Source organism: Cibotium barometz, chromosome 54 (genome assembly GCF_041138505.1).
Source record: "Cibotium barometz isolate CiBa-2024 chromosome 54, ASM4113850v1, whole genome shotgun sequence".
NCBI lineage: Eukaryota > Viridiplantae > Streptophyta > Polypodiopsida > Cyatheales > Cibotiaceae > Cibotium > Cibotium barometz.
In genome coordinates, this window is record NC_141099.1 from 36,993,191 (window position 1) to 37,018,139 (window position 24,949).

General features: G+C 43.5%; 1 protein-coding gene across 5 annotated transcripts in view; it reads left to right on the plus strand.

Moving 5' to 3' along the window:
- The first annotated feature begins 4,283 nt into the window (after positions 1 to 4,283).
- LOC147608109 (short-chain dehydrogenase TIC 32, chloroplastic-like) overlaps positions 4,284 to 24,949 on the plus strand; it is a 39,008-nt gene continuing 18,342 nt past the window's right edge. For 2 of the 5 annotated variants that reach the window (XM_086789747.1, XM_086789751.1), the window contains exons 1-6: positions 4,284 to 4,422; positions 4,628 to 4,859; positions 4,946 to 5,025; positions 5,116 to 5,269; positions 5,349 to 5,427; positions 5,541 to 5,622. In XM_086789747.1, the coding sequence (XP_086645873.1) occupies positions 4,302 to 4,422; positions 4,628 to 4,859; positions 4,946 to 5,025; positions 5,116 to 5,269; positions 5,349 to 5,427; positions 5,541 to 5,622 (748 nt within the window). In that variant the 5' untranslated portion in view covers positions 4,284 to 4,301. Of the gene's footprint in view, positions 4,423 to 4,627; positions 4,868 to 4,945; positions 5,026 to 5,115; positions 5,270 to 5,348; positions 5,428 to 5,540; positions 5,623 to 24,949 lie in introns of all 5 variants that reach the window. The other 3 variants (XM_086789748.1, XM_086789750.1, XM_086789749.1) reach the window with 3 other exon arrangements.

The window sequence follows — 24,949 nt, forward strand, 5'->3', positions numbered from 1 at the left end:
GCTAGGACACATGGTTAGAGATTGCTACAACAAACTAAATGAAGAAGGATCGACATCGGCAAACTTCATGGAGACTCGTAAGGAAGAGGAGTCAGGACATCTTTTTGAGAGAGAAAGAGAGAGAAACCCCATAACCCAATGTAACTTGCCCCAACAGAGTAAAACCACCTCCGAGCCACCGATGATGCAGCCCATGTGGTACATGTATGTGTGAGCACTTTAGTCAAGGTCACGGGCACTTGTAGTAGCCTTGGACACATAGAGAGAGAGTATCAAGGACTATGAGTTAGGGACTGAGGCACTGGTCGCGGCTACCAAGTAAGAGGGAAACTTGGTATAGGGTCCAGGTGTGCTAGAGTTATTCACTTGAGGGGAGGTGTTGAAATATGCAAGTGAATGGGTGTGTCCGAGGGAACAAGCCCTTAGCAAGAGACTGTAAAAGGGAGTCTGTAATTAAGTAGGTAGTAATGAAAAGGTGAGAGGTATCTACTGATGAGAGAATCAAGGGTAGCATGAGTGAATATAGGGGTGTGGAAAGATTCTAGGAAAAGGTGTCCCCTGGATGTAGGGGCCTGGATGTAGGGGAGGTGGCACAAATTAAGGAGAAATCAGTGGGATTAGATGCTTGGCATCTTGTGGATATACAACCTATAAATTTAGGCATTGGCCTAATGGAGAAATTGTTGGTTTTTGAGTATCCATGCCTACATTATCTGATTAGATTAATTACTCACTAATCTCATATTAATCATCATCTAATCACTTGCTAATTATGTTGATTCTTGCATTTGATCCACCATACCTCATCACATTGATGCAAATTTAACAACTTAGAGGTGCAAGGTGTTATCTTGAGTGTTGTGGAAAGGTAAGAAGGCCATACGAGATTCTGTGTGAATGGTAAGAGCCACATAAAAGAATTTGGAAAAGAGATTATGATGATGTGTAAAGGAGATTGGGCTAGAGGCTATCTATATCAGAAGCCTTTCATTGTATGGTTCATAACATATTACAAATACAAGGTGTTGAGTGTGTGCCTATCTTGTCCACCTCTCATTAGTGTGCAAATCAGCATCATGGCTTCTCTTGATTATTATGAGCCTCCTTAAGCATTTTCTTAATACATGATTAGTACTAGGCTTTGCACGATCTCAGATTCTTAGGATATCTCCTTATGGTCTTAGGTGTTTTTAGGGTTTTGATCTTAGAAGGTGTTTTAAGTTTTAAGTCATTGCATGTTGCATACAATCTTAGGAGGCATTTCAGGGTTTTGGTCTTAGCATGCAATTTAGGGTTTTGATCTTAGAAGGTGTGTTATTAATCAGCACATCTAAGGAGGCATTTCAGGGTTATGTGTTCAGGGTTTTGATCTTAGAAGGTGTTTCATAAATGAGCATCTACAATTATATATACTAGTATAAGACAGGTATATATATCAAAGTAGTTTTATATATTGTAGTTACATAACTACAAAGATATATAATATGATACTACAAAGATATATAATATGGTTGAGTTATATATTTATTGTAGATGCATATTTAGTCGAACCTATTAATTCATTTTTATTGGTGGTGCATATTCAATCGAACCTTAGACTTCGTAAGGTTTAAAACCTTACGAAGTCTAAGGTGAATATTAAAAAATAATATTTTTAAGTCTGCAACCGCAAGGTTGGAAAGACCATGAACTTATGAAAGTTTCGAGAACAAGCTAATCGAACAACATACATTAAATATTCAATTTCTAGAAATAAAAAATTGAGGAGCAAAGAGATTTGTAAAAACCACACATGCAATATATTCGAGATGTTTACAAGGTGGCAGAGTAATTACATCCGCGGAGAAAGAAAAGACAACACTACACAAAACAAGCCTCTTCTTCTGTGAGACCAACAAACTTACATACTTCTGGAGAGCGAGAGACAAATTCATCTCCATCCACGATGGCTTTTTTGAATTTATATGCTCTCTCCCATACAGATAGATAAGATGTGTTGTAGTCATGTGGTGATTGGGCTTCTTGATCATCATCAATAACTATTGGATTTGCTTCTGTCCTTGGTATAGTACTGTCATTGCCATACATATTTAAGAGTTCATCGCAATCGTCACTTTCATCTTCTTCATAATCTTTGTTTGCTCTAGCATTGCCAGGATTGAAGTACCTCATAGGAGGAGAATCTGCAAAGAAAATATATTCTATATCTATACAATGGGTAAGGTGCAGCAGTTTCATAACTTTCCACACTGTAGTAGCAGATCTTTTTCTGCTCATACCCGAGCCACTTTAGGAATTATCCACCATGACGCTGACGGGTAGTACTTTCTAGTACGAATCATTTTAAGAAGAGTTGTTTGCAAAGATGCCCCAAGCTTACTGAATATATAATTATCCATGTAGACATATGCTCTTTCAAAAAGATTGACAAGGGGATAAGTAGACTTTATTTTTTAAGTTAGCTTGCCCATATAAAGCATATAGCTTGCCCATATAAAGCATATAGCTGACAACCTCTAGTTATTTCATCAGTAGATATGTTGTGCGAAAAAACCTTAAAATGTGCTTTGTGCAAATCTTTCATACAATAACCTACCATCCTTGCGAAAGTGTGCATCTTAATCTGCCTAAGCCCTCTGCACATAACTAATGCACCCCCAGGCTTAAATAAATCCCATCCCAAATATCTTTTTATAGTTTTTCGGGACGCGGCCATCAAACTGACAACCATTTGAAAGTGCAAGCAATTTAAGGTGCCTCCTTTTTTGAGTGTAAAGAGACCTTTTAAACACTCCATTCTGACGAATTCCTCCAAGGGCTCCCAACATGATAACCTAATATCTCCATTTCCAATAGTGACTGTGACGGATACTTCGAAGAGCCTACACTTTTTCTGCTAGAAAAGAGGGATTTTTGTGTACAGAAGGCTCTGACTCTGTATTTTTTTTTAATTTTGCATTGGTTTTTTGCCTTTACTGTCTTGCTTGCTGGATCCTTCACAAAAGGGTATGCAACATACCAACAAATTAAAATATGAATTACTTGTGTATGTCATTGCATGTCGTGGGTGCATACAATTAGAGAGAATGTAGGAGTGCATATGTCTATGTGGTGGCATTTCGTGGGTGTGAGTGCATATATGCATGTGCTGGGTAAACACAACGGAAAAATAATAATTCAATTAATGAAATTATTATTTATTTTCTCTGCATGCAATTCGAGACATGACAACAATGGGAAAAAAAAATATAAGTTTATTTTTTTTATAGACATTAAAGTTAGCAACATTACACTGTCTCATGTTCTTACAACAAATTACAAGACTAGAGAAACGAGTTGAGTAAAGTCATTTTAATATGCACATTATATTACATTAGACTAGAGAAACGAGTTCAGTAAAGTCATATTAATATGCACATTATATTACATTAATTGTGGATGCATATTATATGTTAGAACAATCCCCCCCTCCCCCCCTCTCTCTCTCTCTCTCTCTCTCTCTCTCTATATATATATATATATATATATACACGCATAGAAGAAAGAGATGCCACCAACCTTTGAGCCCGCTGACTGCATTGTCACTTGCTTGCCCCCCTTTGTAGAAATTAAGCTTTGATTTAACCCATAAAAAACAGCCCACCTTGCCCTTTTAGCGTGTGTATTGTTGACCAAGCGTACTAAATAAGCAATTTCGCTTTTAGCGCAGAAAACAGATACCCAGACCTCAACAGTTTCGCACAGGAGTAGCAAAGGAAAATAAAAAAGACAAATGCAACCCATAAGCAAAAAACAAGTTCAATATGCACCCACAGTAAACTCTTATTATAATATGCTATTGTATTATATACATGTGGGTGCATATTATTTAAATCGCATATTGCTTAATCATATCGAAAAGCACGAACAAAACCTGACGTTAAAGGAAAAAATAAATAAATTATCAGTCAGGTTTAATGAAGTTATCAAACAAAAAACATGCATGCAGTGCTGTGGGAACAAATGAAGTTATTAAGACGAGGTTCATAGAAAGGAAAAGATGAAGGTTGACAATGAAATTGCATGATATTACTAATATCATGCAATAAATTAATATCCACCCTGTGGGTGTATATTTATTGTATTTAAATGGAAAATTTACATGGTACACACGTTTCTTTATAAAGAGACCATTCAAAAAGGGCATTTTTTTGCAAGTTGTAACCGTATTATATTTAATGCGGTATTTAAATATTTATTGTAAGATATATATTACGCTCCAGCCAAACAACGACTGACAAACTAATTGCTAGTTGGGTACCATGGCGTGGCTTCTGGGGCGAGCACCTTCTGCTGCCCCTTCTTCGGGTTTCTCGTCTTCATCAACAGCGGAGGAGGTCACTGATGGCATCGACGCCTCCAACCTCACCGCCATTGTCACAGGTTAGCGGTGCCGCACGCTCTTTGCACCACACGATGAGCCTCCAACCAAGATTTTCACTGCGTCCCACATCACATGGTTATGAGCAAAGAGTATATGTGTGTGTGTGTGTGTGTGTGTGGTGCGCATGCCCAACCAAGCTCCCCCACACCATATCTTTCTCATGCAGCTTCATCTGCTTCTTTAACCATTCCATCAAATGTGCAGGTGCAAGCAGTGGTATAGGGGCAGAGACGGCCCGCGTGCTGGCCCTGCGCGGTGCACAAGTGGTGATGGCTGTGAGGACTGTCTCGGCGGGTGAGGTCGTCAAACACAGAATTCTCCAAGAGACTAGTCAAGCACGTGTGCACGTTCTGCAGCTCGACCTCAGCTCCATGGCGTCCGTGCGAGCCTTTGCAAGTACCTTCAAGTCCCTCAACCTCCCTCTCAATATCCTCATGTATGTGAGTGAGTACGCTACCGTTCTCCACCACAGACTTGGAAGGCTTGTCGCTCTGGAAGGCTCACACCTGGTTTTGTTTGTAGCAACAACGCAGGGATCATGGCTTGCCCGTTTCAGCTCTCAACAGACGGCATCGAGCTGCAGTTTGCAACAAATCACATTGGTACAGCCTTATTGTAGCAGCTAGATTTCTTGGTATAGAAAACCTTGGATCTGGTATATCGTTGGATCTCACAGCCACCTACTTGTGCAGGTCATTTTCTCTTGACAAAGCTTCTCTTGGACGATCTAAAGCAGACTGCCAAGGAAAGCGGCATCGAAAGCAGAATCGTGATTGTTTCATCTGAAATGCATAAATTCCCATATCGTGGGGGCATTTGCTTTGACAAGTTGAATGACAAACAAGGGTTGGTCCTCGGATGCTTTGTTGGATTCTGTCTCATTGGTTCTATGGTTTCTTAGTGCGCTATACTTTATTTTTTGCAGCTATATGGGATGCTTTGCATACGGGCAATCAAAACTTGCAAATTTATTGCATGCAAAGGAGCTTGCAAAGAGGCTTGAGGTACACAAAGAGGCATTCTATGTGGAGACTGAAATGAGTATCGAGATATGCAAACCTTAAATTCGTCATTTAAGCTGTCCGGTTTCCTGATTAGAAGCTAGTTATGCTTGCAGGAAGCAGGGGAATGTGTCACTGTGAATTCTCTTCATCCGGGCATCATCATGACAAAGCTTACAAGCCGTTCTCTAGTGTTAAGTGAGTCAACTTATGCTTATATGGTCACTGGCGTGTGGGTCTTAAAAGGTTTATCCAACTTTATTAATAATTCTGATGTAGTATATGTTCTCCCACCCCCCCCTCCCCCCCTGCGCGACCGACCTTAGGCCCAGGATCTTGACGTGGTTACCATTTTTTACCGCCTGTAGGCGATGCCGCCTTGGAAGCACCATGTGGCGTCTTGAGCCCAGGACCTCCTAATCCTAGACGAACATCTCTAGCACTTGAGCTATCACCTCATTGGCGATGTAGTATATGTTTTGATTGCTTTATTTTTAATTAAGCTACCAAAGCTTAAGCTGGTAAAGCGTCTAGCCCAGTTTTGAGTGCTTTATTTTTTTCATTAGGATACCAAAGCTAACTTGGTAAAGCATCTAGCCCAGCCTTGGGCTTCTTTTTCAAGTGCCCTATGAGCTGCTTGCCTTGCCTTTTACTGGCTGCCCACCCGGTGCCCTGTGGAGTCTGCAGTCCTGACTGGTGTAATACTCCCATAAGGTTCTTGCGTGCTAAACCACAATACTCAGCCTATTTTTGTTATTTTTCTTGTTTTAGTGAAACATAATGGTTCCTAGAGTGCAGACAGGGCTTCTTTCTTTATTCATCTCGTGGCCTTGGAGGCTAAGCATGAGTACATTCTTCTTTTATCCTTCACATGTAGCAACAACTTGAAGCTTGCCTTGCATCTGATGGTTTGTGTTATGGTGGAAAAGAATTCAAGGTTTTGTCATATAAAGAGTCTCACCATCATCAAAATATTCCATTGCAATTTGTTCCACCTCAACGACTAAATCAATCTACAAATTTTCAAGGCTTCATAACCATAACTGTAACATGCGGGAGCTCTGGGGGTCTTCTTTCAGCCCTAAACACTACTGGAAACCATTTGATGCAAAACGCAGATATGGAGAGAGAGTAGAGAGAGAGAGATATGCTGGAAATTCAGTATATTCATATAGTACAAAAAGGGTTCTCTGCTACAGCCTTAGGCTGCCTTCATAAAAAGGTGTAAACACCCAAAAATCTGGTCCTACTATAGGACTCCTAAAGACCCAATCCCTAGTGGATTGAATGAATACAATGAGGAGCCTCTTGGCCTATTTATAGGCCTTTGGCTTGCTTGGGGAACTGGCCGACGAGCAGTTGGCCAGCCGACTGGAGATAAATCTCAATATTCTGCCGACTGGGCCTCTTCATGCGCCTAGTCTCCTGAAGTACAGCCGCCGCCTCTTGATCAGGTTTAGCTGACAAAACACCTGCAGCCGACTGCCTCTTCCATGCCATGCTCCAAGTCCAATACTACCAAACAGCACTCCTTGCTCCAACTTCTGGTTCTTATCTGGTTCATAGTCTTTATTTGGCTGCCTCTTCTGGATCAGCACCTGAGAATTGTCCATGGCATTGATCATGCACATGACATCCCCCTCTGCTAAACTTGATGATGGGATTCCAACCTGTTCTTGGATGACTATCATTATTCCATTCTTTTTTCCTGAAGTCCCTCTGTCATCCATCCATCCCTGGCAACCCTTTTCTCTGAAAGCCCGGCCCGGTCTCCAAACTACTCTGTCACAGACTAAGATCTATGCATCTGTTTTCCATCTAGTCCACAATCCATTCCTGCCCTGACTTTGAACACTGTCTTGGTCTTCATTCTTGAGAAATGAGTCTGGCACTCTCACATCACCCTTGGAGGGTAAACCTCCCTTGGGACCGTTGCCCGAGAACCTATCTGGCTCACAGGACTGCCATCCCCTTTGGCTTTGTGGAGCACCACCAACAAACCTCCTGGGAGCTCTTCCCGATTCTGTGCTCCTTGCCTTGGGCTTCGTATCCGTGTACTTTCCTGTACCTTGGACTTGTACACCATCATATGGGATTGATTCAGTGTTTAGCTTTGCTGAGCCTAATGCTCTGATACCAATGTAACATGCAGAAGCTGTAGGGGTCTTCTTTCAGTCCTAAACACTACTGGAAACCATCTGATGCAAAACGCAGATATGGAGAGAGTAGAGAGAGAGAGATATGCTGGAAATTCAGTATATTCATATAGTACAAAAAGGGTACTCTGCTACAGCCCTAGGCTGCCTTCATAAAAAGGTGTAAACACCCAAAAATCTGGTCCTACTATAGGACCCCTAAAGACCCAATCCCTAGTGGATTGAATGAATACAATGAGGAGCCTCTTGGCCTATTTATAGGCCTTTGGCTTGCTTGGGAAACTGGCCGAGATAAATCCCAATATTTTGCCGAGTGGGCCTCTTCATGCGCCTAGTCTCCTGAAGTACAGCCGCCGCCTCTTGATTAGGTTCAGCTGACAAAACACCTGCAGCAGCCGACTGCCTCTTCCATGCCATGCTCCAAGTCCAATACTACCAAACAACACTCCTTGCTCCAACTTCTGGTTCTTATCTGGTTCATAGTCTTTATCTGGCTGCCTGAGAATTGTCCATGGTATTGATCATGCACATGACAATAACACGATGTAACACTTCTTTCCTCGTGGGATACATGTATGCTCTGACGGATTTTGTGAGCAAATTGTTAAGAGATTATGCTAATCTACTCTTAATCTACAAACTAATTACTTATTTACTACATCTTGGCACCCATGAGGGAGAACAAACCAGAGAAATCCTGTTTTGCGAGAGCAAATTGAAGTACCAAATCAAGGGGCAAAATGAATTTGATGATCCACAAGGCTTTAGCAACACTTGTGATTAGCATTAATTTGATTGTTAAGAGGTGATTTTTTGTTAACAAATTAGAGAATGATATGAAGATTAAAGCTTAAGTTTTTGTTCTTTGTGCTCAACAAACCAATGTGTACACTCTCCACATTATATATGATGAACCCATGAATCAAAACCTAGCAAGATTCATGAGAAATGTTATGTTTTTACCCTCGTGTTATTGGAAATCGTCGTTTCTTGTTGGGTTGTTTTGGAGCCTTTGCTTTGATGATGCCTTGTAGCAACAAGGTCCCATCCCATGAAGATCAAGGATACGGTCCCAAGGCTCTATCACTGAGAGCCAAAAGTCTTACCAAGATCCAACATGGCGATGGTTATCTTCTTGGATTTCCTTTTTTTTTTTCTCTTTTTTTTGGGGTTATTTATTTATTTATTTTGGTTTTTTAACTACTTTCACTTGATAATTCACCTAGAAGGCTCTACTTTAATTAAAGAGAGTATACTAAGGAAGGTGGAGTATATATTTCTTTGGCACACTTTAAGGTTGATCTAAGTAAGGATTGAACTAGGACCAAATCTTTAATGGTTATCCAAGTAATAATTAGAAAAATGATAGACCAGTCACATAATGATGCAAGCAAGGACTCAAACAAACATGAATGGAGAATTATAAAAAAGATGCCGTGATAGAAAAAACATCTGTTTTCTGACTGATACTTCTTTCTCTCTTACCCGCGGAACTGGAGCTATTACTGCCGTCGTTCTTAGCATCTTTAGAAGATGCATTACCTTTCCCTGGCTGTGCAGTGGATTGCTGCTGTTGGGGTTTGGTACTGGACTGGACTGAGATGACTGCTTGGGCTTGCCTCCTTTCATCTTCATTTCTTCATTCTGAGCGAGAGTCAAAGCCCGGTCATAGGTACTGGGTTCAAAGTTACGAACTGTGAACCGAATGTTAGGATCCAATCCACGAATGAATTGCTTCATCTTGGCCTGCGCGGATAACCCTAACTGTTGTGCTAAAGTAATAACTTTTTTGGAAAACTGAAGCATTGGGGATCCGTTCTGTTTGAGTCCATAGAGAACTCATCTGCCAGACCGGTCATGTATTGGGGCGGGAGGAATCTAGTCTTTTGGTCATGGACAAAGGTATCCCAGCTAAAAGCTGTGACCAAGGTAGGATCAAAACGTACGTACGGATCCAATCCGTACCGTACATCCGTACCATACGGGGATCCGTACGTGTTTTTTTTGGGGCGGCGTGCCCGTGCTTGCGTCTTGTGTCTGCGTCTGGACTCTGGAGGCCGTACGACCTCAACCTTCCGGTAAGAGCTAGCCGCCATGCTCTCTCTTCTCTACAGTTGCACTCTCTCTCTCTGCTACTGTCGCCGCCGCCTTCTCCCTGGGCCGCCCCCTGCTCACCGCCGCCTCAGTTCGCCTCTGCCCTCACCGCCCCTGTTCGCTTCGCGCCTCTGTGCGTAGCCGCCCTCTCTGTTCGCCACTGGCGCCCACTACGGCTGGCAATATAACTCACCCACCCTTGCTCAGGCCCCCAAGGCAGCAACATAACTCTCTCTCTCTCTCTCTCTCTCTCTCTCTCTCTCTCTCTGTCTCTCTCTCATAGCCTTAGCCCACCATCTGTGGACGACTCACTTGTGACAATAAGTATTAAGTATTAAGTATGATTAACTTATTAAGTATGATTGACGACTTGTGATTCTAATTTCTCACTTTTGAATTAGTAGGTTTGTGACCTTGTTGTGTCTCTATTTCGAAAGTTTTATATGTCAATGTGGACATGGACTGAAATTTTATGTAGGTGGCTGAAATTTCTGAGATTTTATGTATTTTTACCAATGGTACGTATTTTTACGTACCTTAATTTTTTTTCCGTACCAAACAACGTACAGTACGTACGGATCCGTACAGTACATAACGTTTGGTACCACCTTGGCTGTGACACCTGTGGTCTGGTCTGTATAAAGATTAGACCAATGTTGCCACCGAGTGACTGCCTCACCAAGGAGATGGGGAGTCACTACCTGGACTAGATCCCGAGGATGTGTGATCCTGGCTAATGGAAAATGAGCAGTAAATTGATGAATAAATTGGTTTACTGCTAAATGATCACACTTACCATCATACTTACTGAAATTAGGTTGACTTCGAATGACGGTAGTTGATGCTGTGGATTGCTAGTTGGTGGCACCTGAGGCTGGGGATGCTGAAGAGAGGTGTTGGTATCTAAGATGAATGGCCTCCTTTTCCCTTTGGTGCTCGAGTAACATACGTTCTCGATTGAGCTCTCGTTGGTGCTCCCGAGCGGCGAGTTTAGCCTGACGCCGGTCTTCGTCGATCTTGCGTTGGGCTTCCTCATAGTCCCGTCTTTCTGCTTTTTCTTGTTGCTTTCTAGCTTCGGCTTCTGCTTTTTCTTCTCTCCTTTGGGCCTCGTCTTCTCTCCTTTGTTGTTCCATCTGAAAGAAGAGGGAGATGTAGTCGGGTACTGCTGGAGGCGAAGGATGACGTGCTACTGCTGCCTCCAAGAGTTGGAGATGCTCCATGAGCAGCTGGTTCTGAGCTCTAAGAACAGCTATGGTGTTTGCTGTAGTCAGAAGAGCAAGGTCTCCTTCGGGGGAGACGTCTTCCGGGGGCTGATGAGTACTCTCTTATGTAGACATGATGATGAAGTCGGTGGTCGTGCCGGAACGCAATCTGACCATCCAAGGATGCCCTCACGCTAGGATACGGTGTGTGTGGACAAGCTGAAGCTGATACCAATGTAACATGCAGCGGAAGTCTTTGTATTGAAGGATCCTGTCACACAAATGCTCACACCGTCTTCAGTATCCTGAGTTTCGCGAGTTTAGCAATCCACTTTAATACTTCAATATTTAGAGAGATATGAGAGAGAGAGATGAGAACTGTATACCGTATGGGGTTGCGAATTACCCATTGAAGGGCCCCCTATCCCGTTACCGAGATAGTATTTGCTTTATTATCTTTAAAGAGACTGATGGTGTGACTGACGATAAGCCAAACACAAGACCTCCGAAGACCAAGTGTTGGGCTGAACTGTGCACTGCTGTAGAAGCACCAAAGATGTCCAATCTCGAGCCTATGCACTCTTCCCAATGGTATGAGGGAGGGATGCAAAGCTAGGGCTGAGAGAGGGGCTGTTTGGGACTGTTCTAGATTGTATATGAATGCTGTAAATAAGTATGAATGCTGCGTTTTACCTTCATCAAGTGGCTGGAGCAAAACGATGAATGGATGAATGCAGAAAACTGTATGGATGCAAAAAACGCAAGGTTGAATGCTGAACTGATGAGTTTTACTGATGTAGATAGCTGAATGCTCATGTGTGAGGCGCCTAGGGCTGTAGGAGACAAACGCTGAAGAGAGGTGGCTGAAACTGCAATCGCTTATACTCCTGAGGCTGAGGATGACAAACGCTTGATTGCTCTCTTGCTGAATATGATGAATGATGGAATGATTATGCAAGGGCTGTATCTATATGGGCTGAATGAGCTAGTCGGCTGGCTACAGAGCTGGCTGACTGCTCATGTCCATAAATAATGTATAAATGCTGAGAATAATGGGAAAAATATCAAAAAAATCCTAGATAAATACTTGATGCTGTCTGGGATTCTTGCAATGGTCTAGATGCTATGCATGAATGATGTGCAATGTGCAGGATGCTTTTTGATGCAAACCCTAAGGTTTCTACTGACTGTATAATGCATGAATGCGTCTCTTAAAGTGGGTTAAGGGACTTAGTGTGATATGCAGCGGAAGTCTTTGTATTGGAAGATCCTGTCACACAAATGCTCACACCGTCTTCTGTATCCTGAGTTTCGTGAGTTTAGCAATCCATTTCAATACTTCAAACTTTAAAGAGATGAGAGAGAGAGATAGATGAGAACTGTACACCAGATTGGGTCCCGAATTACCCACTGAAGGGCCCCCTATCCCGATAACGAGATATTATTTGCTTTATTTCTTTAGAGAGAATGACTGTGGACTGTAGATAAGCCAAACGCAAGATCTCGGAGGATCGGAGAGTGGCTGATCTGCACACTGCTGTAGAAACACCTCAATGACCTGATCTCGAGCCTATGCACTCTTCCCAAGGGCATGAGGAAGGGCTGCACACCTGAGGTTGAGAGAAGAAGAAGGTGGACTGTTCTACACTATGTTAGAATGCTGAAAACACTTATGAATGCTGTGTTACCTTCACCAGGGTCTAGATGACTGCTGCATGTATGGATGATGCACAGAAGGCTGGATACTGATGCAAACTGCAGATTCAGGGCTGGAAACTGCTGCAAACTGTTGATTCAGGGCTGGAAACTGCTGTGGACAGAAACACAGACCTGTAGGGATGCTGATGGACTGAAACGCAGAGGTTCTGGGACTCCTGGACAGAAACGCAGAGGTACTCTGTTGCTGGACTGAAACGCATGAATGTATCTGCTGCTGCTGGACAGAAAACACAGGCTGGCTGCAGGCTGATTGCTAGCGTTGAACTGAGGCTTGACAGTATGCTGAATTAGAGACTGTAGTGGACTGAATCAAGGCTGATTTGAGGCTGATAGCAGGCGCCTAGGGCTGACTGAAGCAAGGGTTCTCAAGGGCTGGAGAAGCAAGCTTATGAGCTCCAAGGGCTGGATTAGTCTAGGGCTGAAGGCAAGGATGCTCCTAGGGCTGAGGAGAAGAGCTCTTAGCACAATGAAGACTGAATGAGAAACTAAGCTCTATGCAAGCCTATTTATACTAACTGGAGGTTGGTCATTTAATAAAGTTTATATTTATAAATGCCCAATAATGCAAATAATGCTAAATAAATACTATTAAATATGGGAAAAATACCAGATAAATCCTAGTAAATTCCCTAAGGCTTCTGGGATGTTCTAAATGATGCACAGGCATATGAATGCATATTATGCAGGATGCAGAGTGCTTTCTGATGCAAACCCTAAGGCTTCTACTGACTCTACATGCATGAATGATTCTCTCCAAGTGGGTTAAGGGACTTGACTGACTGACTGACCCACTAAGGCTGAGGAATGACCTACGTAGCTCGTGCCTAACTTATCCTGGACTGAGGATGTACAATGGGGTCACGGCAGACGACAATTATCATCCTATTGGGTTCTAAAACTGTATAACTGTTGCACTTCTGATGATGAGCCATCTTGTCACCATGCACTGAGTGCAGAGTGCATGTGACACTTAGACTGACTGACTGACTTGCTATGGCTGAGAATGACCTACGTAGCTCGTGCCTGACTTATCGCGGTCTAAGGATTACAATGGGTTCACGGCGTACGACAAATATCATCCTAAATGGAACTAATACTGTACAAATGTTGCAATGATGATGATGAGCCAGTTTGTCACCATGCACTACAGTGCAGAGTGCATGTGACACCCGGAGTTCGGTCACACCGAGCCTCCGCTTCTCTAGATCCGACAGGAGGATGCACGAACCGAACCTTTCCCTCATTGAAAGATTCTATGTGAACCAAACCTTTCCCTCGTTGAAAGATTCTATGTGGATGAGTGGGCTTGTAAGCTTGGGGGCATGACTGGCATTATTGTAGGCATCATTGTCTCAAACCATGTCCCCATTTTTCCTCCACCTAGAGGATTTTGTTTGCTTCCCAGAGAGCTTGATTTAAGATCTCAAGATTGGGAGGCGGATAGTAAAGGCTTGTAAGATCCCCCAAGATCTCCTAAACAAAGGACAAGCATGATTAGTACCAAATCAAAGGGTTGCAAGTGAGTTCACCTCCAAGCATAGGTCTAAATCATGACCACCCACGAGCCGAATGACTAAGGCTTTTATGAACCATTTCCAAGGCCAAGGCACATGCCTTATGTCATCCGACCACACCGGTAGAATACAATAGTTCACTCAGTAGGTCATCCCACTCATATATAGCCTTAGTCAAGCTATGGGATAACACTTATAACACCTTAGCCCAAGTAATCATAGCCTGTTGCACTAATCCTTTGGGTCTCCTAACTCTAAATTAGGCTAACTAACCATGTGGTTAGCATCATGTACGAAACATACTTCCCCTCATGAGAAATTGTTGGGTTTTATGCTGTGTATGCACCCAGGGGAGTGCTAGTGATCCCCAGTAGGTTACTGGGGCACTTTTTACTTCAGTTAGTGGAGGTTTTTTCCCCCAGTTTAGCTTAGTTTCACTTATAACGGTTAAATAAGTGATTTGGTCCACCTGGCACTATTTATGACCGGACCATGTGAACACACTATTAGGCCACATCTTTTATGTGGCTATTGTACTTCACTTTATCACAATGAATATATGAGCAGTCGTGTTCCTCTCTCTCACTCTCATGCCTCCTGTTGATATGCCTTCCAAAACCCTAACCCTAACAGTCATATCTCACATTTTGGTATCAGAGCTGGTTCGCCTAGCTGTCCGTACAGGCCCTCGCCACCAGCTGCCCGTACAGTCAGTCGCCTTCAGTTGCAGCCACTCAGTCACTCGCCATCAGTGCCCGTACCGTCAGTCGCCTCAGTCGCCTTCAGTTGCACAGACAGCCGTATAGTCCAGCGTAGACAGCCGTACAGTCCTGCGCAGACAACCGTACAGTCCTGCGCAGACAGCCGTACAGCTATTCCAGACTGCCCTGCTCTGTACAGGCGCCTGCCCTGTTCCTTACACTGTCTGCCGTACAGCAGCCTGCCCTGTTTCGTACAGCAGCCTGCTCTGTACAGCAAACAGCAGGCGACTAGCTCCTGCTGTGTATACTTGCAGTTCCGTACAGTACCTACAACTCCGTACAGTCGTCCAGTACCTGCAGTTCCGTACAGTACTCTGCTCTGGACAGTCTGTTCCGTACAGTCGACCAGTACCTGCTACTGTTCTGACAGCCTACAGCCGACCTGTACGTGCAAAATCACTTTTTGGTAAGCTTTACATGTTTTGAAACTTGGGCGTTTTTTTTGTGTGAGCTTTTCTGGCAGATACAGGGAGGTTTTCTTGCAAAGAAACCTCTACAGGCTTTTGCAAGGTTTTGGGTACAAAAATTTTGGGCATTTTTTGGGCATTTTGGCACAGTGTGAGCCACTTTTGTTGCTCTATCAGTCAGTGGTGCATTGTTTTGCACATTTAGAGGATTGAGAGTGCAAGCATATTTGGGTCAGTTGTACTCAGTGGAGTACAGTTGCTTTCAGGGTTGTTGCTTTTGGGTTTTTTGATACACAGGTACAGCATTGTGCACTGGCATAGTGGCAAATCAACAGCAGAGTGATGTGTTCACGTACTTGTCTAAGGAAGACAAGCTGGGATTTTGTCAGTGGTGATGAACACCACGTCCAGGTCCATTGGCTCCAGAGACTCCTCCCCAAGGGGGTGCTCGTGGAAGAGGACAACAGGCACAGGCACCGGGTCAGCCACAGCCTGTTCAAAGAACAAATGTCTAGAAGACATGGGATGCCAAAGATGCACAAGCCTTATCACTTATTGCATTGTCAGTACAGAGGTCTATTATACCTCATATTCGTTCAGCTGGCTCTTCGTGGAATGCATGGGTGACTTTGGAGCAAATGTATGCTGCTCGTAATGAGGCACGGATCTCATTTTTGAAAAGAGAGCTGGAAAACCAGAAGATGCATGAAGGAGATGATATGTCTAGCCACTTGAACAAGCTGCAGGATTTGAGAGAGCAACTCATCAATGTGGATGAGATTATTCCTGAGACACAGCTTGTATCCACCATCTTAAACTCTTTGCCAAGATCATACTTGGCTTTTCATACCTCTTTGAACCTTAGCATGAGGAATGCTATTGAGCCCCTAAAGTATCAGGAACTTGTTGCTCTCTTGTTACAGGAAGAGCAAATCAGGAAGAACATGAACATGAACACAAGTGCTGAACAAGCATTTGTGACAGGTCAAAAAGGGAAAGGCAAGTCTCAGCCAAAGAGTTCAAATCAGAATTCAGGTGATGGTGGTTCATCTCAGGATACCAAGAAAGGTGATGGACAGCCCAAGAAGAAGGGCAAATGCCATTACTGTAAGAAGCCAAGTCACTACATCACAGAGTGTAGGAAAGAGAAGGCGAAGGAATCTGGAATGTCTGTAAATGATGCCTCTAAAGCTCCTCCGGAGACTGCTTCCTTTGTTGAAGACAGGGATTACTGTTTCTACACATGCAGTTATGATGCCTCTTGGTCTTCACAGGCACTTAGTGTGACTGAGCATGCATGTACTTGGTATTTTTATAGTGGTGCTTCAAAGCATATCACATCTCGTAGGGATTTGTTTTGTAATGTATGCCCTGCCCCTGTTGGCAAGATTGTTCAGTGTGCCAATAATGCTTCATATCCAGTTCGTGGCATTGGGGAGATTCAGCTCACAGCCATTGATGGCTCTATTCTTCGCCTTATTGATGCCTTATATGTACCAGGGATAAAGAAGAATCTGTTGTCCATTTCTTCTTTAGCACAGTGTGGTATGCAAGTCAACTTTGATGATGACAAATGCATGGTTAGAGACAAAGCTAATGCCTTGACCTTGATGCTTACTGGTACATTATGTCATGGACTCTATCAGTTGGATGCATTTCAGCCAGTGGATCAGTCTGCTTATAATGCATTCACTCTTACTCCAGCTATGGTTGATGCGGAGTTATGGCATGCTCGCATGGGGCATGTAAATTTTGGTAGTCTTATGCTTATGCAACGACATAACATGTTGACAGACCTACCTCTTATGGAGAAGCCTCTAGATCACATATGTGAAGGATGTATCTTGGGAAAAATGCATCGGTTTTCCTTTCCACGTGATCAGGCTCTACGAGCAACTGCAAAGTTGCAGCTTATACACAGTGATCTTTGTGGTCCCATGCAAACGAAGTCATTAGGAGGTTGCTTCTATTTTGCTACATTTATTGATGACTTCTCTCGTATATGCTGGGTCTATCCGTTGACACGGAAATCACAGGTATATGATGCATTTTTGGCCTTTGTAGCACTTGCTGAAACAGAGTCAGGATGCAAGGTTAAGACTCTCCGTTCTGACCGAGGGGGGGAATATGTGTCACACATGTTGAATTCCTTTCTTGTGAGTAGAGGTATCAAGCATCAGTATACTACTCCTTATACTCCACAGCAAAATGGGGTTGCAGAAAGGAAGAATCGGTCACTCATGGAGATGGCGAGATGTATGTTAAAGGCAAAGAAGCTACCACATATCTTTTGGGTGGAAGCTGTTATGTGTGCTTGTCATATTTTGAATTGATGTCCCACAAAGGCATTGGTTTCCATTACCAGCCTTCGGTATCACATTTTCGTACTTTTGGGTGTCTTGCATATGCACACATACCCAAAGAGTTGAGGAGGAAGTTGGATGATAAAGCCACAAAATGTATTTTTGTTGGGTATAGCCGTGAGAGCAAGGGCTACTTGTTATATGACCCACTGTCCAAGAAGATATTCACTAGTCGGGATGTGATTTTTGATGAAAAATCAGAATTATCCATGGCTAGTTATGATGCAAATCAGACTGAAAATGATGTGTTTGAAGGTCTACTACCTATGGAGTTTCATTCCACAGTTGGTGATCCAACCCATGAGGGTGCAGGGCAGCCAGCTAATCATGAAGGTGGTGCATAAATTCAGCAGGAGATTGAGCCAAATATGGGGCAACAGGCTCCACAGGTCAGACATATACCTAGATGGTATTTGAGGACGTTACAGGACAGCCATCTAGAGACTCCTGTTGCTGGCCGTACTTGTAGGGAGACACGGACCAATGAGTATGCACACATCATGGATTTAAATATGGTTATGGCAGCTAGTTTACAGGATGATGACGAGCTTGATTCATTTGTGGATGCACGAGACAATGTGCATTGGAACAAAGCCATGCAGGGTGAACTTGATTCTATTAAAAAGAATCAAACATGGGATTTGGTTGATCTGCCCAAAGGCAAGAAAGCCATTGGTACTAAATGGGTCTATAAGTTGAAAAGACATGCAGATGGATCCATTGACAGGTACAAAGCCCGTCTAGTTGCAAAGGGCTATGTACAGAAGAAGGGCATTGATTATGAGGAGACATTTGCTCCTACATCTTGTATGTCGACACTTAGGAGTGTCATTGCATTGGCTGCACATCGTGGTTTGGTTGTTCATCAGTTGGACATCAAGACTGCTTTCCTACATGGGGACCTCGAGGAGGAAGTTTATGTACATCAGCCCATAGGTTTTGCAGAACATGGTCATGAAGGGAAAGTATGCAGGCGGAAAAAGGCCTTGTATGGTTTGAAACAAGCTCCACGAGCTTGGTATGCAAAGATAGATGCTTTCCTGCTCACTCAAGGCTTTGTGAATAGTCCATCAGAAGCCACTTTGTATGTAAAGAAAGAAGAGAAAGATCTACTGGTCATCAGTCTTTATGTAGATGATCAAATGATGATAAAATTGCAGCTTTTAAAGAGATACTGCAACAGACATTTGCCATGTCTGATTTGGGGCTCGTACACTACTATTTGGGCATACAGTTTGTGCAAGATAACAGAGGCATTGGGTTGTTGCAATCTCGGTATGTTGCTAAACTTTTGGAGAAGTTCAAATTTCAGGATTGCAAGCCTATCAGCACTCCTATGGAGCCTGGGATGAAACTGTCACTACAGGATGACAGTATTTTATTTGATGCCACTACATATGCTCAGGCTGTTGGGTGCCTTATTTACTTGTGTACTACACGGCCAGATATTCAGTATGCCGTATCTCAGTTGAGCAGATTCATGCACAGCCCGCGATTGTCACATTGGCAAGCTGTGAAGCGTGTATTTCGATATTTGCAGGGTACCTTGTCTCTTGGATTGCTTTATCCTGAGGGGGGTGACATGCAGCTATATGCTTACAGCGATTCAGATTGGGCTGGTGATTTTGATACCAGACACTCCACTAGTGGAAATTGTTTCTTTCTTGGCTCTTCATGTATTTCTTGGCTAAGCAAGAAACAGACCACAGTGGCCACTTCGTCTTGTGAGGCAGAGTACAGAGCAGCCTACACTACTACCGTTGAGTGTGTCTGGCTTCGTCGTCTTATGACTGATATGGATATTTCAGTGGAGGAGCCTACACCTATCTATACTGATAGTCAGAGTGCCATTGCCGTGGCCAGGAATCCTGTGTTTCATGCTCGCACGAAACACATTGAGATTCACTATCACTTTGTTCGGGAGAGACTCCAGGCAGGTGATATCAGTCTGATTTACTGCCCTACAGATCAGAATGTGGCAGACATCTTCACCAAGGCACTACCACGTCCGAAATTCGAAGCATTCCGCACTGCTTTGAATTTGTTTCCTTTTGGTGGATGATGTACAGTGATCACATATCACTCCAGGGGGGGTTTGTTGGGTTTTATGCTGTGTATGCACCCAGGGGAGTGCTAGTGATCATCAGTAGGTTACTGGGGCACTTTTTACTTCAGTTAGTGGAGGTTTTTTTTAGCTTAGTTTCACTTATAAAGGTTTATAAGTGATTTGGTCCACCCAGGGGAGTGCTAGTGATCATCAGTAGGTTACTGGGGCACTTTTTCTTCAGTTAGTGGAGGTTTTTTCCCCCAGTTTAGCTTAGTTTCACTTATAAAGGTTTATAAGTGATTTGGTCCACCTGGCACTATTTATGACCGGACCATGTGAACACACTATTAGGTCACATCTTTTATGTGGCTATTGTACTTCACTTTATCACAATGAATATATGAGCAGTCGTGTTCCTCTCTCTCACTCTCACGCCTCCTGTTGATGTGCCTTCCAAAACCCTAACCCTAACAGCCATATCTCACAGAAATGAATCCAAGGAATTTTAGCCACATCGGACAACTGACTCCAAAATAAGGTTCTCACATGTCTACGCTTTCCACATAGTTACTTATATGGAAACCGGGTTAATCACAAGCCACTGCTCTGACATGAGTATCTTAGTGGAATAAAAGACAAAACTAAAACCAAATCAAGGTCGAGAGGGACCCAACAACTCCTTAATCTTCAGTTTCCACGAAATAGGCTAACCTGAAATCACGACGACAATTGTTGTAGCTAATTATATTACATATCCACATGAGGATTGGATAATTCATTGTACCTAGGGGATTAGTTTCGACCTTATCTGTAACGTCTCAGAATTCTCGGGTACTCTCAAACGCCCAAGCATTCCCTCGTTAAACTCCCTACGCAAACACTTCCTAAGAATGTTGTAAAACTACGCTCTATCGTGAGCAGTGTTGATAGAATTTCTAGTAGTGGCCAACATCTCTTGCATATGCATCAGGAAATCTGTAAGTGCATCAATCTGAATACCCTAAAGTCCCAACATTACTGGAGACTTATCTGATATTCGTATATAAGCATAAACAGACTATAATCAATCGTTGAATGCTTAGTAATGGCGTAAGCAAACTCGACCATTGGGATGTACCTCTCCCAATCAGATGGTGGCCAGGAGATGTATGCAAGAAGCATATCCTCCAAAACTTGATTTGTAACATGTGTACATGTGTATGAACTGATTGATTGCGATTTGCGTCTAATGCGAGACTTAAACCCATGCACAAACTGCTTTCTTCATGCTCAATACAAAGTAGAGAGAGATGACCTACTCTAGCATTTATCACTAACATGAAATATATACAATGCTGAATAGAGATACTCAATGGTAGCACTGCTTCTAAGTTCTCAATGACTCAATGATGACAGACCTATCAATGAATAAATATGGCTATGGCCTAGACTCCTATTTATTGTGTCTAATGCTGGTGAGTTGGCTACCAACTCTTAATAATAATGTCTAACTAAGTGTGTTCACAGAATAACCCAATGACTCTGTCCACATTGGGATGCTCATTGGGTGCCTGGACAATATTACAAATATCTGGCACAATAGCCCTTACAAACACATAAATCCGGCCACGTACTCGACCTTTGAATTGGGCAATGGATAGAAGCATGTCCATGTGGCTGTCCGTATAGTGTACAACTTGTTTTACCTGGCTGCCACTGTTGTGGATTAGTTAAAACCTCATGTGCGTGTGCCTACCACCAATTATATGGATGTGGAAGCCCTTTGTATGCATGCCTAGCACAACTATAGCCAAATACACACGCTTACTCCCCCCCCCCCCCCCAAAAAAAAAAGCCTTAGGCCCAAGATCCTTCCGTAGTTACCATTTTGCACCGCTCATAGGTGCCGGCCCGTAGATGCTTTTTTACCCGCCCGGTGATGCCGCCAAGGAAGTACCGTGGGTGGGTTTGAAACCAAGACCTTCTGGCCCTAGGCAAACACCTTCACCACTTGGGCTATCACCTCATTGGTGCTTACTTGCCCTTTCTCCTACAAGCAGTCCATTTTCGACTCATACCAAGCCTCCCCTACAATGGCTATGCAAACCTACACAAGCTGGCTATTAGGGTTTTTGCGCTTAGGGTTTCCACATTCAAACGAACCAAGAAATCACCTCTCTCTCTCTCTCTCTCTCTCTCTCTCTCTCTCTCTCATAGGCCGACTTCGCCTCTCGTAGACGTTAATATCTCTCTCTCTCTCTCTCTCTCTCTCTCTCTCTCTCTGCATATCCCCTTTGTTCCGGACTCACCCTCAGAATCACCTAGCCCAAGGATGCGTGATAGAAAACCTCCAAAAACAGTGAAAAAGCATACTTTTTTCTCTTGATTTCTTTTTGTTTTCCTCCCTCTACAACCACACACCTCATCCAAGTGTGTGATAGAGAACAAAGCATAGACTTTTCAACTGAATTGAGCCCTAGTATGAACAACGGGAAGAAATACTTGAATCTTGTGATAAAATCCAAAAGGGATGAAACCATATGCAAATCTGGCTTTTGCTTCTGTTTAGAGTGCTTTGATACCAATTGTAAGATCTCCCAAAATCTCCCAAACACATGACAAGCATGAGTAGTACCAAATCAAAGGGGTGCAGGCTAGCTTCCCAACCGTAGGTCTGAATCGATAGACCACCCCTGACCCCAAGGGCTAAGGCTTGCATGGACCGTGTCCTAGGCCTAGGCACAAACCTCTTTTCATCGACCACACTAGTAGAATACAATATTCCACTCAATAGGCTCATCCCACTTGTATAGCTTGAGCCAACCTATAAATAGCTGGTTGACTCATAAATAGCTATGACCTATGGGATAACACTTATAACACCTTAGTGATAGAATGTGCAGCGGAAGAAGGGAAAGTGGAAACACAGGAGAGAGAGTGAGAGAGAGAGATGGAGAGGAAACACAGATGAGAATATGCTGTCAATATCGTCATCCAAAGGAATCCATGTCCCGAGCAAGAGGGGAGAAAACCTCGTATGTGAGGGACTGCAGCAAACAATGCCAAGCAAGCAGTAAAGAATGAGGGAGGCAAGCCAGCTATATATATGCCCATATGAAGGCAACCGACTAGCATCCACACGACTGGGTAAATGTCCACGACTAGGATAAATATCCAAGGCACCATAAAATGGGGAATAATATGGAAAAACATATGTGAGGGGTGACCAACCCCTCTAGCTAACATGGTCAGCCCTAGAGGCTAGAATAGGACACCAAACATGAAGCCAACAAGAAGGGGATGATGTCTAACACCCCCTCTTAGCACCGGATGCTGAGTGAACTCCAAGAAGCCAGAGACGCCGTCCTCGATCAAAGATGAAAGACTGCAGAAACAGGTACCAAGAAAGCTCCACAAGCAATCTCCTCAGCAACTCAGCTACAAAAGCAATAGAATAAGCTGCCAGATACACCGCTCCTCTGGAAGAAAACAACCATGTAGGCTGCGACGTGCTGCTCCAAATAATGGTTTCCAACCCAAGTGTAAGAACACTCCCCGAAGTTGAATGTGTGTATCTAGCCTGGAGAAGGTATGAAAAACCTCATAACCAACCAAGATCAGATCCTATATATAATCAATCTTTGGGAGAAGCAAGCTGCTCCTCACTGGAACCCCCAAAAGAAAGAGTCAATCTGCTCCAACTCTGTACCAAGAGTAGCCAAATGCTGTACAACAGCAGCCTCTGAAAAGATCGGCATCGCAAGATGTAAAGATTCTGTAGAAAAGATGAGGTCCATCTGCTCAAACTCCGTACCGTGAGTTGCCCAACGCTGTACATAAGTACACGCCACTGAGGTGGGCATCACAAGATGAAAGGACTCCACATCCCCCTCTGAAAAAAGATGTCGTCGGACTGGTAGAAGCCCAACTTGATTTTGATCCAAATCCAAAAAACTCTAGAAGTACCACTGTGCCCCAGGCACGGTTAGCAACCACAGATCCAAAGCATCCCATTGGGTCCAAAAAACCATCCTCCAAGACAACAAACTTGCACACTGTAGCAAACCAAATGCTGAATTGGCAGGGGGAGGGGCATCCTCAGAAGCATCACAAAGAGAGGCAGACGTAGACTCCTCACAATGAGGAAGGGAAGCAGGAATATAAACTGGAGTGGTAACAAAGTCCTCAAGAGCATCATTGAGAGCAGAAGATTGTTCCAAAAGTAGAATCAGATCCCAAGAATTAGCAACAAATAAGTGATCCATGTGAAAGGATCACACCTCACAGGCAAAACACCCTCCTTGTTCTACAAACAGTGCAAAGAACACAGGCTCGGACAAAATAAACTCTGCTCAGGATCTCTGAAAAGATCACTGCTCTCCTCCAAAATCTGTAAACTCCTGTCACAAAAGAAAGTCTCCACAGATACAAAACAGCTTCCGAAACTGATCCTCAAGTGAAGTAGCTGGAGAAGGGCCCCCTCTGAGTGTAGAAAACTCCTTTGGGAAGTAAAACGCAGCCAAAACATTGCTGTCCAGCAAAAAACAGCACTCCACCGCCAACATAAAGCAAGGAACATGAAGAAACCGGGAAACAGTGTGGGCCAGGAACAAAACGCAGGTATCGATGCTCCAAAATCAGCAAACGCTGATTGAAATCAGAAATTCAGTATCCTCCTCGAGTACCAAACTACCTCCAAAGCCACAATCCGCACAAGAAACCCCCTCTGCAAGTGATCTGTGTCCATTGGAGAAGAAAACGCAGCCAAACAAGGGCTACAAACCTGAAAATTCAGGTCAACCAGTGTCCACACCTCCTATGAGGAAAAACGCTGAAGAGAAGGTACCTTCGGGTCCAACAAATGAAGCCCAGGTGAAGGTAGAGTTACTAGCAAGATCAATTGAGAAAAACGCAGCAACCATGGCTGCAAATCTGAAAACGCAGAGGTATTCGGGGCAGTAGAAAGGGCAAACTCTGGAAACGCAGAAGAAATAGGTGCACCCAAGCCTCAAATCAGCAAATCGGCATCAGAAATACTGTAGGAGAAAAAACGCAGCATGTAGGCTGCTGCTGTCCTGCACAGAATAGTGGTCAGCACTACAAGGGGGGATAGATGCTTCTGAAGACTGAAGACTTGCTGCAAAACTGCTGTAGACAACACCTGTAGAAAAACGAAGCACTCCAAGGTGCTGCTGCCCTGAAAACAGAGCAGCCGACAAGTGAATCTCAGGGATCAAAACCTGTAAAGGATGACCAATAGCTGCAATAGAGAAGACGCCTGGA